This window comes from Pagrus major, chromosome 18, assembly GCF_040436345.1.
Source record: "Pagrus major chromosome 18, Pma_NU_1.0".
NCBI classification, from domain to species: Eukaryota; Metazoa; Chordata; class Actinopteri; order Spariformes; family Sparidae; genus Pagrus; species Pagrus major.
In genome coordinates, this window is record NC_133232.1 from 16,186,272 (window position 1) to 16,203,575 (window position 17,304).

Consider the following 17,304-nt stretch of genomic DNA (forward strand, 5'->3'; position numbering starts at 1 on the left):
CAATAGACTGTATATCTCGAGGTCTCCATTTGTCAATAGTAGGCTAAATTGTTGACCAGGAAAGCAGCCCTGTAAGAGGCTGCAACATTGAAAAGTCTTGCTGCTGCTTCAGTTCACTGAATCTTTGATAATGCTGCCACCTTCTGGTACAGATTTTGTCCACAAATCCTTAAAAGTAAGCTTCAGATTGCTAAAAACAAGCTCTTAAGGATTGTTTCTAAGTGACCTCTCTGTACACTTAGACCCGGTGTGTTTTCAAAAACGGTCTTACAGTGGAGAGAAGAATAACTCTCATTAAAAGGTGCTATATGTGAGAATTGTCCACCCGTCAAATTCATTCTCAAAACAAACGGAGCAACATATCACCAGTGTAACCGCTGTCGCTCTTGTTAGCCAGTTAGCCTCTTAGCTCATTTAGCTGTGCAGCTAGCGGTCCAGACTCGGAGCACCAGTGGAGTGTTGGTGTTTACACTGCTAGCACAGGAGCTTTGGACCAGGACAAGCTAGGGCTATCTGGTTAGCAAGCTAACTTAAGTTGATATTTCTGCAACACAATTCATACACGTCATAATGTATAACTTTATGTCAGTTTGTTTATTCAGTTTATTAAGTCATGAAAGTTTATATAGTTAAGACATAAATATCAGTCAATGAAGAGCCTTCTCTTCTGATTAATTTTTTTCCCCCCAAAACTACAAAGTGCACCTTTAATGTTACATGATTATTTTAATGCTCATTAATTTAGTTAGGTACAGTATATGTTTTAGCTGATCTATTGAGATTTCAGTATTCATACACTGTTGGTTACTCGTGTATTTATAGGTATAGATGTAGTTAACATCGTTTATGTTTTTAAAATTGAATGAATAAATAAACATATATAAATATTGAAATAAAGGTTTAGATCTGAGATTCTTTTGTTGTAAATATCTTACAATGTGTGTTAGACATTATTTAATGCAGGCAGTTGATGCAGCCTTAAAAACAAACAAAAAAAAAAAGACAACACTCGTTGTGCCATATCATGACACAATGATAGCCTAAAATCTAAGATGATAAATAGTCTAATTTCATGATAACAATATAACATCAGTATATTGCATTGTCGTATTTTATGGTCAAGTATTTTTGGTGATTTTTTCCCCATGTGATGACCTCATTAGAGACTCTTAACAATATAGAAAGACACATTTACAGTGAACTATTTGTGCTTGTGCATTTATTGCATTTAAAGACAAAGTGCATCTGGTAAACTAGCTGTTTATGTTGTAAATATACGGTATTATGTATATGTAGTTACTCCACATGCAGTAAGGTTTCCACATTTCCACATTCACTGAAACAGGCTCATTGAAAATAAATCTCCCTTTATGCAGCCTTTAGTGTTCTGCAACAAATGATGATCAACAACAGACTTATGACTGCTTCAGGTTTTCCAGATAGCCCCAGCACTAAAACCATATCATTAAAAACTGATCAGGCTCAACATTAATTAGTAGAAATCAATGGATATGAAATCGGCAATACTATCGCAGCCACTTTTGAATGTTTCTCACAGGTAGGTAGTTTCTTGTAGCTAAAAGTAGTCTTAATCTTTAATCTTAAATCTTTATTTGGGAAAGTAGAAGTCTTTGGTCAGCATTGAGACGATACAAGGGATCTGCTTCTTGGCACTAAATCCAGGTAGGTTGGAGGCAGACTCAAAGCTTAGCGCCACCTTGCGGTTGACTCGGGTCATGATCTGCATCAGCTCCAGCTCTCCGTGGTGACGCTGCAACATCTCACACAGCGACTGCATGAACCAGGAGCCGTTCGCTGTGTTTCTCCATGAGTAGTAGCCTGCAGGACAATTCACTGTGTTAACACTCTTACAAAAAGGGCATTTAGTGATACAGTGTAATACCAACATCACGTACAGTAAGTCAGATTTCAGTAAGTCAGTTAAAGGCAGAAATATTAACAGGACAAATAGTCTCTCTCTTTTTCTTTTTACCTGGAGCAGTGGAATAAGCATACAGGAAATCTGCCTCCACAGGAATCCTCTCTGCTGTTGACTCAGCTACACTATCACACTCGATTCCATCATCCAGAGCTGAACCACGGCACGCCTGGAGAGGACAGGAAATCCAGGCATATGTTCATTAGCTGTGATCATCTTTTATGGCAGTACTGGGACTCAGTAGCACAGAATCTTTATGTTTGCACTTGAACATAAAATGTTCAACTCCTTTCTTTCAAACCCTGGCATCAAATAATATACACCTGAGATTTGACTGTTGAGTCAACATCGGCCCTTTAAACACAATCAGTTACAAGAGAAGCTGCCACCACCTTCTTTTATGCTTTTGGCTATAAAACAACACATAAGTAATTGTAAACAATTGTAAGGGTTAAGTGCAGTAAAGATTACTTTACACTGAGTCAACTAACACACATAAAACATGGATTAACAACGAGAACATTTTAAAACAATCAAATCCAGGCAATATTAACTGTCGAGGAGACACAAACAAATGCTTTCTGCTAGTCACCATTATTAATTTAAGTCTATGGCATTTTATATTGCATAAATTAGGCAAGCCTAGCTTTCCTGCCTGCATGCACATTTTGTCAGCCTAACACTGATGAAAAAGCGGCTGATATTGCCATAGTGAGAGCAAGTGAGATGGCCTCTTTGTCTGTTGACCCGTCTTTTCTCCAAAGTCCAAAATATTGCCACACTGTTTATTTATTCCTGTAAATATCATCTTTGTCTTGTTATTGGCTGTTTGCCATCATCTGCACTAGCAGTGTTTGAATGTTTAGGAAGGAGGTGTGCTTGGACAGAGACGTTGACACATGGAGTTAGGGAGTATCGCTCCAGATCAATGGATTGTTACAGTCCAAGTGAAAGGCCTAAGTCAGTATTTAGTTTGTCTGTTCTGGGCTACTGTAGAAAGATTGCGGTGCAACATGGTGTACTCTGTGGAAGAGGACCAGCTCCCTCTGTAGATATAAAAGGCTCATTCTAATGTATTTAACAGTTTTCATTGCATTAGATTTATTACATTCAATTGTGATTATATTCTTAGTTTCAGTTGATTAAATACTAATGAAAACGTTATTATGAATATTATATTCCATTTCTGCCAAAAGATCCCCCCAAATCCTAAACACAGGACCTTAAAGACCTTTTATTTTCTACATGAAGGTTTGTGTACAATATCACAAGTCTATGTGTGTTAATGTGGGTATATTTAACTGACCTGTATGAAGAAGAGTTTCGGTTTCCCCACCAGACTCTTGCAGCAATCTCCTTTCAAGGACTGTGTAAGGTTTTCAAACTTTTCAAGGCCGTCAGTTCCATATATGATCCCCTCGTCTCCATGACTTAGCAACACACATGCAAATGATGCACTGTCACTGTGGTCCTCCTTGGACACTAGAGACACACACGGAGGACAGTGCTGATATTTAGCATCAAGCAGTTGTACTTCTCACAATGAAGAACCTTCAAGTCTGGCATAGCATGAACAATTTTCAAAACTTTGAAAATTAAAGAGACACTCAGACGTTTCCATGCTCCTGTGGTCTGTATAAATGCAGCAGATGTACCTGATGAGTAATTATTAAGAGCCAACACTGGACCATTTAAATAAAGAGTTAACATGAACATGATCACTCTCAGTGGCTATCTTGAATTAATGAAAAACTGAAAAACTTTCAGTTACCACTAAGCATCAGTTGTTTCATCTGTTCCACAGTCTGATCATTGAAGACTTGGACCTTGTAACCCAGATCACGGAAGACCTTCATAGCAGCAGCAGCATCAACATCCGTCCCGTTTCGATAACTCATATCTAGAGAGAAACACAAACACAAAAGTGCGGCAGGCTTTAAATGTCAGCTTTTACAAGATAGTCCACAGAGCTGGGATGTGAGCTCTCGAGACCTGTCTCTCAGATTCATACATCATAAACTGAACTCACTCTTCTTGTTGGTGAAACTTTAAAGCTAAGCAGTTAAGACTGCACACTGCAATTAGACTAATTTTACTGCAAATGTAAAGGTCAACAAGTCATTGTTTTCATGCCCTCACACCTGTCATTCACATTTTGAAATTCTTCTTTTAAAAGCTACATGGTAACAAGTGTGATATAACCAACATCTTTTAATTAGAATGTACCACATTAAGGTTATGTGGTCACATTTGAATAATTGAGTTAAGTATTTTGCCAGTCAATTAAGAAAACTATTTAACACTAGTCACCAGGTGGCAGAAGGTTACTGAACAGCAGCTTGAGTTTCCACACCTGCAAAACCTGTATAAATGCAGAGTGTGTGTGTGTGTGTGTAGCAGCACACACACCATTTGAAATGTACCGCAAACTTTGATGAATTTTCTATTTAGAATTGTAATCATGACAACCCTAGTAAACATTGTGAATAACAGACAAGGACATGTTTATTGTGGCACTGCTATGTTAATTCATGAGAACTGGATCTATTTTTTAATTTGTATTTGTGTCTAGTTTTTCAAGCTTCATTGAAAATTATGAAGTGGAGACGTGGAAAGAGTACGTCTTTCGGTTAGGCTTTTTTCCACAGCAGATATTTATACTTTTCATAGCAGGAAAATAACAAACAGTTAATAACATTAACAATGGCTATATTGTCTCCAAGTGTCCCAGTAGACTATGACAGTGAGGCAGTAAGGCAGTATGCACAGTGTCAGGACCCTGAAACTGAAGCAGCTAAATGGAATTCAGCCATCATTAATTTTATTATTCACACCTGTCATTTTCCCACTGTGACATGTCAAGATGTCAGCTCAGAACTCATAGCATGACTTTAGCCACACTCCTCCCATCTCTTCTCTGTAAGCATACCGTGTGTGTGTCACGCTTGTGTCTTTTTGAATGGATGTATTTACGTGTGCTCGGGTGGAAGTTCTTATTGTTGATAATAAGACAGGTTCCGAGGCTGGGGTAGTCCATCTTGTAGCGGTAAGGGTCAGAGTCTGCTGCTTTACTGCTGTTGATGGGACCAGAGTCCATTTCCTCATCAGGACGTGATCTGAAACTAGAGGAACTTGTTTAGCAACTTATTTAACATGTCTACAGACATTTTAACACGATTTGACAGCTCACGGGTGATGAAACTTGAGAGGCTGGTTTAACACCACATGGAAAATTTTAGAGCCTCTCATTATACAGGGTGATTTATGAAAGTGATGGTATAATAAATGTTTCAATAACTTAATAAAAGTGTGTGGCAATTTTCTTCTTTTTTTGCAATGTAGCATTTCCACATCTATTGCATCTACAGCTCTTTGAAAATGACCTTCTACGTTACGGAAATAATGTACGCCAATGGCTTATAGCCTACACTGTACTACAGGTACAGGTATTACTTGTTAAATAACAATAACATAATAAAGAAACATACAATGAAAAGGAAATGGCAGCCATCATTCCTTAAGTATTGGCCTTTAGAAACCTGGCCATCTGATGCAGTATGTATGAAACCTGATCCATGCTTAAACCTGTTACATAATAATCTGATTGATGCTACACATAGTAATTTTAAAAACCCTGCACATCCCCACAGTTGATTTGATTTATTTTGATTATGTGGTGTGCAGACAGTGTGTGTCTGAAATTTTCCCGATTCTCCGTTTAGCTTTGTTGCACCCTCTATGGTGGGACAAACTATACGTTTGTCTTTCTTAGTGATGTAGAGACCAGTGACCTCATTTAATGACAGCATTGCTCTGCCCACCTTCATTCCCCCTGAACAGAGGTGTAGACAGTCAAGTATGTGAAAACAACTGTGCAGGTGTGCAGGACTTTTAAAGTGAATGGCTGGATGAGATTAATGACCCTATTTTCAACAATGGACAATATTTACCTCTTTAGAGAAAACTTCAAAGCGTCCACTTCGTCCTTTGGACTCTGTGCATCACCGTCACCACGAGGATCTGCCATTTTCCTGCAGACATGGACGTATAAGAAGGATGTAGGAAGGGGAAAAAACACCAACTTGTTCTGAGATTTGCACTTATCTTGCTCCTACAGTTCCTGGTAATTAGCAAGGAACATAACGAAGAAGGCAGGGTCATTACGTCACTGATGCAAGACTGTGGAGACAGATGTATTGAAGCCTCTGGGAGATGCATGGAGTGTCAATAAAGTCCGTCGTTAACCTTCTCTGTAAAGTACGTTCTTTCATTTTCTGGAGACATGTCCTCATTAGAAGTCATGCGACAGAGATATGTTAGGTTTTAATTAGTTTCTCCACGCATCTTCCATAGACTTCAATACAGCTGTCACCACAGTCTGGCCCCAAAGTGAGATTCATTGAACGTAATGACCTTTCCTTCCTTTTTAGGTTTCTTGGTATTCGCCTTGCTCTCAGTCAAAGCAGATGCAGGCTTCATCAAATAACTTTCAATTCCAGTTAAAAGAAACCTTTACTCATACCAGCCAAAGCAACATCAACTGTTTTCTACAGTTACACAGTCTATCAAGTGGTCTGAAATGAAAGATTTCATATGTTTCTAGGAAATAACAATGACAACTGCAGTATAGCCCAAGAGATACTGGATTGAATACTTAGGAGTCTAAAAAATCTGTTTACAGTAGACTTTCCGACGGCTCAACAGGTTTTTCACGAGGAAGCAGTTTAGCCATGGCAGTAAATCACCCAAAACAGTACACAAATTAACACTTGATGTATTTTTTTTTATTCTAAGTGTGCTGGTCTTTGTTCCATGTGAGGTGGCCCATCTCCTCTCTGCCATAAAAACCCTGTCCTATTTACTGGGACTTAGCCAGTCCTTGAAGGATTTCTTCATACACTTAAACATTTCCTCACTCACTACAACTGGTATTTAGGCTCAGATCTGTGGACAGGCTTCCTCTCAATCAAGTACTACTTTCTTGATAGAAAGATAGTCACGCTAACTCCAATGAAAAACTTTGACAGGGAAGTCTGTGGTTTAACCAACTGTCCAGAACACAACATTTAATTTTCAGTGATCAGCAGAAACGACATTTCATTTAACCATATTGAGGGTAGCAGCAAGAATTTCAGGTTAAATGCACTGTATGATTTACATTTACAGATTACTTAAAACATCTGAGTTGAACCACTGATTCTGATTCCTTACTACAAGGCAGAAACTCGTCGAGTTAAGGGACCGCGATGGTTTCAAAATTACCACAGTAACCAGACTACTTCCTCCTGGCATCATTTACAGGGCTGTGAAAAAGTATTTGCCCCCTCACAGATTTCTTTTGTTTTTGCTTTTTTGTCACACTTAAATGTTTCAGATCATCAAACAAATTTTAATATCAGACAAAGATAGAGAAAATACAAAATGCAGTTTTTAAATGATGATTTCATTTATTAAGGGAAAAAAGCTATCCAAACTAACCTGGCCTTATGTGAAAAAGTAATTGCCGCCCCTTGTTTAATCATGAATTAACTGTGATTAACCACATTGTTTGGAAAGCTGAGTTCAACTTCACTAGCTCCACCCAGGACTGATTACTGCCAGACCTGTAGCATCAATAAATCACTTAAATAGAACCTGTCTGACAACATGAAGTAAGCTAAAAGATCTCAAAAAGCAACACATCATGCCCCGATCCAAAGAAATTCAAGAACAGATTAGAAACAAAGTCATTGACAGTCTGGAAAGAGTTACAAAGCCATTTCTAACGCTTTGGGACTCCAGCGAACCACAGTGAGAGCCATTATCCACAAATGGAGAAAACATGGAACAGTGGTGAACCTTCCCAGGAGTGGCTGCCTACCAAAATTACTCCAAGAGCGCATCGACAACTCATCCAGGATGTCACAAAAGAACCCAGAACAACATCTAAAGCACTGCAGGCCTCACTTGCCTCAGTTAAGGTCAGTGTTCATGATTCAACAATAAGAAAGAGACCGTGCAAAAATGACATCCGGGGAGAGTTCCAAGGCGAAAACCACTGCTGACCAAAAAGAACACAAAGGCCCGTCTCACATTTGCCATAAAACATCTTGATTATTGGCATTTGGGAAAATATTCTGTGGACTGATGAGACAAAAGTGGAACTTTTTGGAAGGTGTGCGTCCCGTTACATCTGGCGTAAAACTAGCTTTGCTGCTTCAGGACCTGGACAACTTGCTGTAATTGATGGAACCATGAATTCTGCTCTCTACCAGAAAATCCTGAAGGAGAATGTCCGGCAGTTCGTGACCTTAAGCTCAAGTGCACTTGGGTTATGCAGCAGGACAATGATCCGAAACACACCAGCAAGTCCACCTCTGAATGGCTAAAAAAAAACCAAAATGAAGGTTTTGGAGTGGCCTAGTCAAAGTCCGGACTTAAATCAGATTGAGATGTTGTGGCATGACCTTAAACAGGCCGTTCATGCTTGAAACACACAGCGATGTGAATGACTCATTGCCTGTTGTTGCTGCCAAGGGCCAAATTATTAGGGTTGAGGGGGAAGTTACTCTTTCACATAGGGCCAGGTTGGTTTTTGGATAGCTTTTTTCCCTTAATAAATGAAATCGTCATTTAAAAACTGCATTTTGTATTTTCTCAGGTTATCTTTGTCTGATATTAAAATTTGTTTGATGATCTGAAACATGTAAGTGTGACAAAAAGGCAAAAACAAAAGAAATCTGTAAGGGGGCAAATACTTTTTCACAGCACTGTATAGCATGGTTAAGATCAGGGATGGATTGAACGAGCTGATATCCCAATATATAAATAATATTGCATCATAAAATGTATTTAATTACTAGTAGTAAATACAAGTGTTACAGTTCCGGTAGGACGTGGTGCCATCTCACAGCGAAGCTCCATAGACAAAACAGGAAACTATGTACAGCAGATGTAGGTCAGGAAAAGAGAAAATGATCCTAGGCTGCTGTTCCTAACTGACACGAGTCACTGATCGTATCTACGTAATTAAGGCGACGTTAACAAATACTCTTTCCTGTGAGAGAGAATATAGGAATGACCGTCAAAGCATTGTGTACTAATCTACAATGTTATTTTCCCCCAGCGCTTCAAGTCCATACATGCGAATATGACTTGAAACCTTTAGTATATGTCAAGACATACTGGGTAAAGCATATTGGCCACCTGCATTAAGTAATTCACAACTGCATTCGACAGAGACACGCGAAAAATCATTTGTAAGATGCTAAAAGTTTGTTAAAAGTTAACGCTAGTTAGCAAGACTGCAACAGCAAACTAGGCTAATAGGAACAGCGGTTTTTCCAAGTCCTCTCAACTACAACTGACACGACAAAGTCAGCCTGTCAAACTCATGTGTAAATAACAATAATTAAAATATGACTATGTCCAAAATAAACGTACCTTTTTGTGACAGGGCGGTAGATGTATTAGCAGGTAGTTACCACTCCGAACTACTATCATAAGGAAATGTCAAACTATTCAAAGTACAGCCCTGAAAGTCTTAGCCAATCAGGAACGCTGCTGCCCGAGTGGGCGGGAGGAATGATACAATGTAACGCGCACCTGCATCAAAACAGGCAGTTGATAGGCTTCAAACACTGTGTGGTCCGACGCCATGACGTGTCGGTACACTTCACCTCAGATCTTTTACTCTGATGTCAACAAAAACACACACAAAAAAAACACATGCTGTTATTTTTTGCTTTATTTTATTTTTATTTGTTTTTTTATATTTATTTACTGAACAGGATTTGGGCAGTATACACAAAGAAATCAGAAAAACAACACAGTCCAAAACGTTATGCTGCTTTCTGTATTAACTTGAAAACTTCCGGCAGCATTAGTATCATTCATAATATATGTACTCTTCAATTTGTGCGTGTGGCATAGCACATTAAATCTGAGTACCATCCTCCTTCAGTCTTTTTTCCAGTTGGTTATTGATTCCTCGCATCTGATGCTCTGCCGACTGAATATGCTTGGCCTCCAATAGCAAAGCTGGCAAGCTGGACGCCCCATACTGGAATGGGAGGAGGAGAGGAAAAGAGGGAGTACGTTACAATGACCTGAAAAGCATCAGCTGTGTAGTGTAACTCGAATAGGATAGAACAATTTGTATTGCTAAAGCTGTACCTATGACCAAGGCACACAAATAAGCAGGCAGTATGTACGTCATCTCTCTGTCTGTGTGTGTGTGTGTGTGTGTGTGTGTGTGTGTGTGTGTGTGTGTGTACCGTCTCTTTCTCTTTAGGGTGTTTGTGTCGGTAGTCCAGGTATTGTCTGTTGAGCCCCCTGATGTCATGCAGGAAGGCCTGGCCTCGTCTTAGATCAGATGATCTGAGTTTAAGTTCATCTTTCTCTTTCAGGAGCAACTGCACCTCCCTCTCTGCCCTGACCGAATACACACAGAGCAAAGGTCATTGTGAGTACAACCCGTACAGGAAGTTAGACGTTATAAGACGTGATAATGTTTGCTTTCAACAGTAAAAATACACTGTGCTTCTGCTTCATGAGTGTTTTTATACACTAAAACCTTGCAGTAATTTTAGTTTGTGTAAATTACATCTGTCGTGTTTGTGCCATGGAAGTGCCTCTCCTCACCTCATCAGCTCATATTTGGCATCCAACAGTTTCTGTGTCTTTTGACGGATCAAAGAACCCACCTGACACAAACAGGACAAAACAGCACAGTACATACATGAAGACCTTTGATCTAGAACAAGAGTCTACATCCATGCTTAGCAGCTCTCTGAGGTGGATTAGCAGGTACTGTATAATGTTTACCATGCTCAAGACCATAGTTTAGTTGGTAAGCATGCTAACATTTGCTTAAAAAAATTAAAGTAAAGGCTGATAGGACTGGCGTGATCTGATATCACCATGTTGGTGTTGTTCCTGGAACATCATAATTCATGTTGCCGCAGGACCATCATTGACACTGACCCATCACATTTTTTGTCATGTCACAGCTTTGTGACTGGGGAAAGAGACTGTAAAAATGGGCAACCTTGTTAACGTGTTAAACACTGAGAAAGGGTATATTTAAACCCAAACCACATTTCCCTAATACCAAGTATTTTTGTTGCCTAATTCTAACCAAACAATGGCAGAAAATGGAAAAGACATGGGAAATATGATTGAACTTTGTGTAAAAAAAATAACTGAACATATAATAATATACTAATATACTAATATAATAATAATACACAATAATAATATATTCCATACGGGATACAGTCCCTAATCTCCTGGGGGAGAATCATATGGTCTTTAAGTCCCTAACTCTAACCTACTCAACCACAACGGCTTGCTCTGGATACGGTTTTCATTGCTGTTTTGTAGCCGAAGAGACTTCCACAAAGGTTACACCCGTACATCCTTGCTCATACATAGCTCGTTCAGTAAGCCTTCTGTCTCCTCCCTCCTCAAGGATTATTTCAGGAATTGAGTCATGCTTTAAGATGGCATGCTGAGATTGATTTCCCGGTCACAGGCAGGACAGAGGACAGAGGAGATGAGGAGGAACAAAATAGAGAAATGAGAAGAGCCCATTAACTATGGTGTTCCAGGGACAACCCCAACACAAGTCGCAAAGCTCATCTCAACAGCGTGTTTGGTGGGTTGCAATGACTGTCATGGGCCAGCATTTATTATGATGTTCTAGGGACAACACCAAATACAGCGATTTAAGATACATAATGGGATTGATATAGTATTGCAAGTATTTGGTTCATCAACCAGTGCATTGAACACATTTTCACCTGCTGATTGGGCTGGATGAAGTCCAACTTCCAACCTTTATGGCAATCCATTCTATAGTTGTTGAGACATTTTACTCAAAACCACAAATGTTACAAGAAAAGTCAGAGGACCATTAAAGTCAGCAGGCATCATCCTCTGAGAACCATAAACTTATTTACAACATTAAATCCCAGTTCATCTAATAGTTATTAAGTTATGTCAGTCACCACCAACTTTTACTATTATATTGAATCACCAACTATTTTGATGATTGATCAAAAGTCTAAATTCTGATTCCAGCTTCTTAAATGTGAAAATCTTTTCTGTTGTTTTTTTGTTTTTTTACTCCTCTATGACAGTGAACTGAATATCTCTGAGTTGTGGACAACACAAGACATTTGAGGACATCATCATGGGTGTCGGAAAACACTGATAAACATTTTTCACCATTTTCTGACATTTTATAGACCAAACAACTAATCAATTAATCTAGAAAATAATCGACAGATGAATCAACTTTAAATATAATCGCTAGTTGCAGACCTAGACTAAAGCTGGTTGCCATAGTTACCTTTGCGTTTTCTCTTTTTAGAACCTTGAGATTCTTGTGAGAGGAGATCTGGAAGAGAAAACACAGCAGAGATTATAAATGTTCGATTTAAGGTCTGATATTAACCAATATCATTCAGTCCTGTTCTGATAGATATATCATAATATTAATGGTCACAATTGTTGTTGACTTGATCAATACCACTCCAGTGTTACTGTCCGATACAGTCCCAACCAATCCCTGGGCGTGTCGGTACATATCAAAAGTCTTACGGGCTTATTTATGAATAAAAGACTTAACAACTCTAAGTTCTCTCTAACAGTTTCTCCAGTATAGTCAAATCACAATTAGCACTTTAGATCAAAAGTTTAAAAAGTTGTTGCAGTTATGTAGTAGATTCTCTAATCAAACACCTGTTGCTTGCCCTGATTAAGTGCACATACTGTATCAGTTGCTGATAAGTGCTTCACAACAATATTACAGAAAAACGAAACAAAAACAAAGAAACAGAGCAAAGCTAGGGGCGAAAAAAAGAATATAAAATGGCAGACACATTAATCAAAAGCAAGTTTAAATAAATTAGCTGCTTTTTAAATGCGTCAACTGTGTCCACATTACGTAAGTTCAATGGAAGAGAGTACACAGAGTGTAGGAGTGACTAATTCAAAAGCACAGTCTCCTTTTGTCTTTAGCCTGGTGCGAGGAACAGTTAACAAACCCTGGTCAGTGGACCTCAGAGTCCTACTTGTGGTATAGGGCATTAGGAGCTCTTGAATGTAGGTTGGTGCCTCACCATGCAGAGCTCTAAATGTGATACCAGGATCCTTCAGTGGACTTGGTCAAAAGTATGGCATCAGCATTTTGTACAACTTGTAAACAATTTGTGGAAGTTTTGCTTAGACAGAACTACAAATTAAATAGAAGTAGGAAAGTCTGACCTTTTCCGAGAGCTGCTCTCTCACATTGGAGGAGAAAGAATCAATGGACTGTTTGACTGCTGTAGACTCCACGGAGTCCCTGAGAAATAAACACACACACAAGGAATGTGACCACTTCAAACTGCAATAAAATGATTTAAAGTGTGCATGTAAGTAGTTAGTTATTGTGTGGTTATATGACAGGGTTAGATTACAAACTACAAATATTAGCTAGAGGTCTTTGAGAACAACGATTGTTTAAAAGTCTTTCATGGATCTGAAATGAAGTTTGATCTGGAACCTAGCTCAGTTGAATACATAATAAGTTACTGTGAAGTAACGTTCCTTAACAATGATCTTTTATGATGATTAAGTCATTACTTCAGTATATGAGTTGTACCCTTATGATAAAGAGTTACAGTCTTGGTTTACCTGTACTGCTCACAGAAGTCAAGGAAAGCATCCAGCACCACCTCCAACTGTGTTCCTCCCTGATGACCACGTCTCCTCTGTTTATCAGTGTGGGCCTTTTCTGCGTCTGCAGATGTGCTGCCTTCATGTGGAACAATTAGGTTTTGGTTACTGAGGTTTATCACATGAACTGTATTTTGTACTGTATAATGAAATACTAAAAACAAAACAAAAGTGTAGGTGCAGGAGCTAGAGCCAGGAGATATAGTAACAAATGAGATATAATAAGTTGATAAGCAAGTTTCACTTTCATATATTGACATGATTGGTATCAATGTTCTACAACTATAGAAAGCGAATAAGAATATTTGCCAAAATGTTGAACTACTTCTTAAAACAGGGTTAAAACATCAGGTCTGAGGTTGAAGTGAACAGTGACGTTTAACTTTGCAGCTTAGCTACCCTCTTTTTTCCCTTACCTGATGAAGACTTTCTAGATTTAGACCTATTGGACGAAGACTTCCTGGTTCTGCCCAAACTTAACACCTTGGCCTTCTTTGGACTCGGGTTCTGAGTAAATGAAATAAAGAAAAAGATGAATGTAAACTAAGTAAAACACTTAATCTAGGCCATATTCTTGTGGATGCTAGACTCCTGACTACAACGGTCTGCCATACCCAACTCGTGTCCTCGTCCACCACCTCTTCATCAGATGACAGGACTCTCCTACGTTTCTGCTGGGTGGTGTCAATGTCAGATTCCTCCTGAAAGAAATAAGTGAAACAGTACCTCTCCTCGTGTTTTTTTTTCTTTTTGAAAGCTACTTTCATTATGACATTATTGCCAAAATTGTGGTAAGATACCCTTGTTATTGGAAAAGTCATTATTTACTTCCTCACCTGTGACTGAAGGTCAGTGGACTTTACACTTCGTGATTCCCTCTCTCTCTTCACGCTTTTCTTCCTCTGCTGCTTTTTTAATGGACTTGTTGACAGACAGACAAGACATTTTTTGGGGGGAAGACAGAAACACCAACACACTTTTACAAAAGATGGACAAGATATGATACAACCACAAAAGCGCTACAAACAAAAAATGTGCTACACCACAGTTTCTTCACACTGCTCCACCTGGACCTGGAACACACTTATGAACAGACACTGGACTTGTTCATGGATGTATTTCATCCAAACTCATACTGGATGTATTACATTTGTATTTGGCATAGAGAAATCCTGTTGGTGGATAATAATACAATTGTTGTATTCTGTATACTGTATATATCTGTAAGTATTTGTATTTCTAAAAAGTGCTGCTCCTTCTCCTCAGTTTTCTTCCATTTATATTCCAGACTTTTTGTGGTCACAACTTTGAGAGTCCATGTGGTAGAGCAATTGTTTCTGGTGTGGACCTGTAAAGCCCACTGTAACTTGGTGTGCTATATTCAGCTGATAACTGTCAAATGAAATTGTCTTGATTTCTAAAACCAAACACCCATGTCTCTAAGGCCACGTAACTATTCACTTCAAAATGTGCCTTTTTCATCACTTGTCTCAGGTGCAAGTTATGGATGTATTTATGAATGTGTACACATGTCTATCTGTGAACACATGTTGCATGTGTACATAGGCCTCTATTCATGAATATTAAAGAATATTTACTTATTTTTCAAATTAGTTTATCTACATTTTTCTATACACCCTTAAAGGGGCTCCGTGGAACTTCTGTGTTGTGTACATAATACAATGGTATCAGTGTGGACAGTAACAGTAGTAAACATAGTCCTTTGACCTTACCTGGCTTTGACCTTCCCTCCAGTACTTCTCTTCTTCTTCTTCTTCTCCTCTTCCTTCTCAGCAGTGTCCTTTCTCATGGCTTTTCCTTTGTTTACCCGTTCTTCTTCCTCTGGGACATTTAGATCTTCCTCCAAGGCGGTACTGTGCAGAGGTTTATCTAAACAACACAAGAGTTCTATTGTCAGCACAAGATTGGTGGTTTGCTGTAATGCTACACTCACACATTTTTTTGTTTTTGCCAATGTCTCTGTGAATTCTGCTTGAACAAGAGCTGCAGTAAAATAATGCAGGTGTTATATTTGAATGGTTTATGCTTTGTCAGACAGTTTAAAGACACAATGGCACTGACGTGGGTAAAGATAAAGCACTACAGTGGAAACTCACCATAATTTTGCTGCAGTCCCTCCAGGAAGCTAACTTTATTTATAGCAGACAGGTCGGGAGAATCCATATTACTTATCCGTGATTGTTTCTGGATTATGACACAAGAGACAACAACTAAATTCCAATTCCATGATTGACAGTAAATCAAGCTAGACATATACATCAACATGTTGCATGGCAATTCCCTCTTCTTGTGTTTTGCTGAGAAAAATATATACAGTTGACAAGGGGATGGGCCAGTTTCATCCCTTTTCAAAAGTACCAATTTGCATCAAATAATAGATTATATACTACAGTGACCACTGACCAACTCACTTCAGCGTCATGTTGTGGCTCTTTGCGCAGTTTGGCTGCTCTGCCCTTTTTGGTACTGTGGAAACAGAGAAGACAGGAGACGTTACATTAAGATCAGTCTCAATATTTGTGCCACCAGCACCAGCACCAGGTGACAGCTTTTGGCTCTGCCTCAGTCACACCCATCAGCTCCAGCCAGGCTAGAGTTTGACGCTGACCTCAGATCTACTCAGGAGAAGTTGTGTCGTTAGCTATTATGTGGCAAACTTTACTAATGTACGTTATTTACTGCAAAGCTAACATCTCTTCTATCACCACCAACACAAGGCATGTTTTTTGTTTTTTTTGTTCAGATAAGCTAGTATGACTATTTTTCTCCAACATGTCTTCTGCCAAATTAGCTAACATTACAGTAGCTAATTAATGGCGGTTGCGAACAGCACCAATCAAATCATTTGTGAATGAACTTAGCAGCACAGAATCTGGCCAATGTTTAAAGCATATTCAGCTTTTGTTACTTTTCTTATTTCACTAATTCATTTCAAATGTGCAAGTTAACGTTACAATTAGCTAACGTAACATATAACAGAGGACAAGCAGGGCAGCGTTACATCTTCAAATTTCTAAACCAACATACGAGAGACGGTGTCTTTAACAGATTCACGGGCTCAGATTTTGGCTGCATTATATCGTATAATTAACTTATAGTTCTCACCTCATTTTGGACATCGGCAGCTTAGAAATGTATGTAAACACTAGTATTTCAAACCAGGCTCGAACTGAGACTGCTTCCCGCAAAACGCTTGAAGTGGGACTGTACCATTCCACATAAACGGGGGTGAAATCTGGAGCAGTTATTCACAACTAAAAAACTAACATAACAAAACGTACGTTTATTTGGGACAAAAAATACAACACATTATACGTAACTTCACAGTGATGTAGTACGGGTACGGTTTACGTAAAATAAACAATTGTACTGAAAATGTGCGAAAAATATCTTCCCTACGCAGTTTCGCTTAAATTTCGGTCCTACGGGAAGCGAAAGGTTCAGCACCGTTCTGTTTCTTTAGGTCCCAGGGAAAACTTTAGGTACAAATTCCCCCCCAAAAAATCCAAATTAAGGTACAAAATTTAGGTCCCAGGGAACAAAATCGGAAATAGTATTTTAGATGCATACGCTTATAAAGACCAATGAAATTAATTCAAAGCTATTTACACACAAATTACTCTAGTTTCAACACATAAAAC

At 38.8% G+C, this 17,304-nt stretch overlaps 2 protein-coding genes across 3 annotated transcripts; both read right to left on the reverse strand.

The window, feature by feature from the left end:
- Positions 1–1,202: 1,202 nt before the first annotated feature.
- Positions 1,203–9,425, reverse strand: LOC141013463 (caspase-3-like). Its single transcript, XM_073487211.1, has 7 exons — positions 9,362–9,425; positions 5,890–5,970; positions 4,913–5,061; positions 3,711–3,839; positions 3,246–3,421; positions 1,994–2,108; positions 1,203–1,839 (listed from the first exon to the last, which is right to left on the reverse strand). Exons 2-7 carry the CDS (start codon positions 5,964–5,966, stop codon positions 1,610–1,612), a joined length of 876 nt encoding a protein of 291 aa, XP_073343312.1. The 5' UTR covers positions 5,967–5,970; positions 9,362–9,425; the 3' UTR covers positions 1,203–1,609.
- A 222-nt stretch (positions 9,426–9,647) lies between these two features.
- cenpu (centromere protein U) lies at positions 9,648–16,850 on the reverse strand. 2 transcript variants are annotated; one of them, XM_073487428.1, is made up of 13 exons: positions 16,769–16,850; positions 16,075–16,129; positions 15,760–15,847; positions 15,376–15,532; positions 14,479–14,563; positions 14,257–14,340; positions 14,059–14,149; positions 13,601–13,721; positions 13,190–13,268; positions 12,273–12,320; positions 10,562–10,623; positions 10,195–10,351; positions 9,648–9,980 (listed from the first exon to the last, which is right to left on the reverse strand). In XM_073487428.1, exons 1-13 carry the CDS (start codon positions 16,780–16,782, stop codon positions 9,855–9,857), a joined length of 1,167 nt encoding a protein of 388 aa, XP_073343529.1. In that variant the 5' UTR covers positions 16,783–16,850; the 3' UTR covers positions 9,648–9,854. The 2 variants fall into 2 exon arrangements, with proteins under 2 accessions (XP_073343529.1, XP_073343528.1); XM_073487427.1 differs by having other exon boundaries at positions 14,257–14,343.
- Positions 16,851–17,304: the final 454 nt, after the last annotated feature.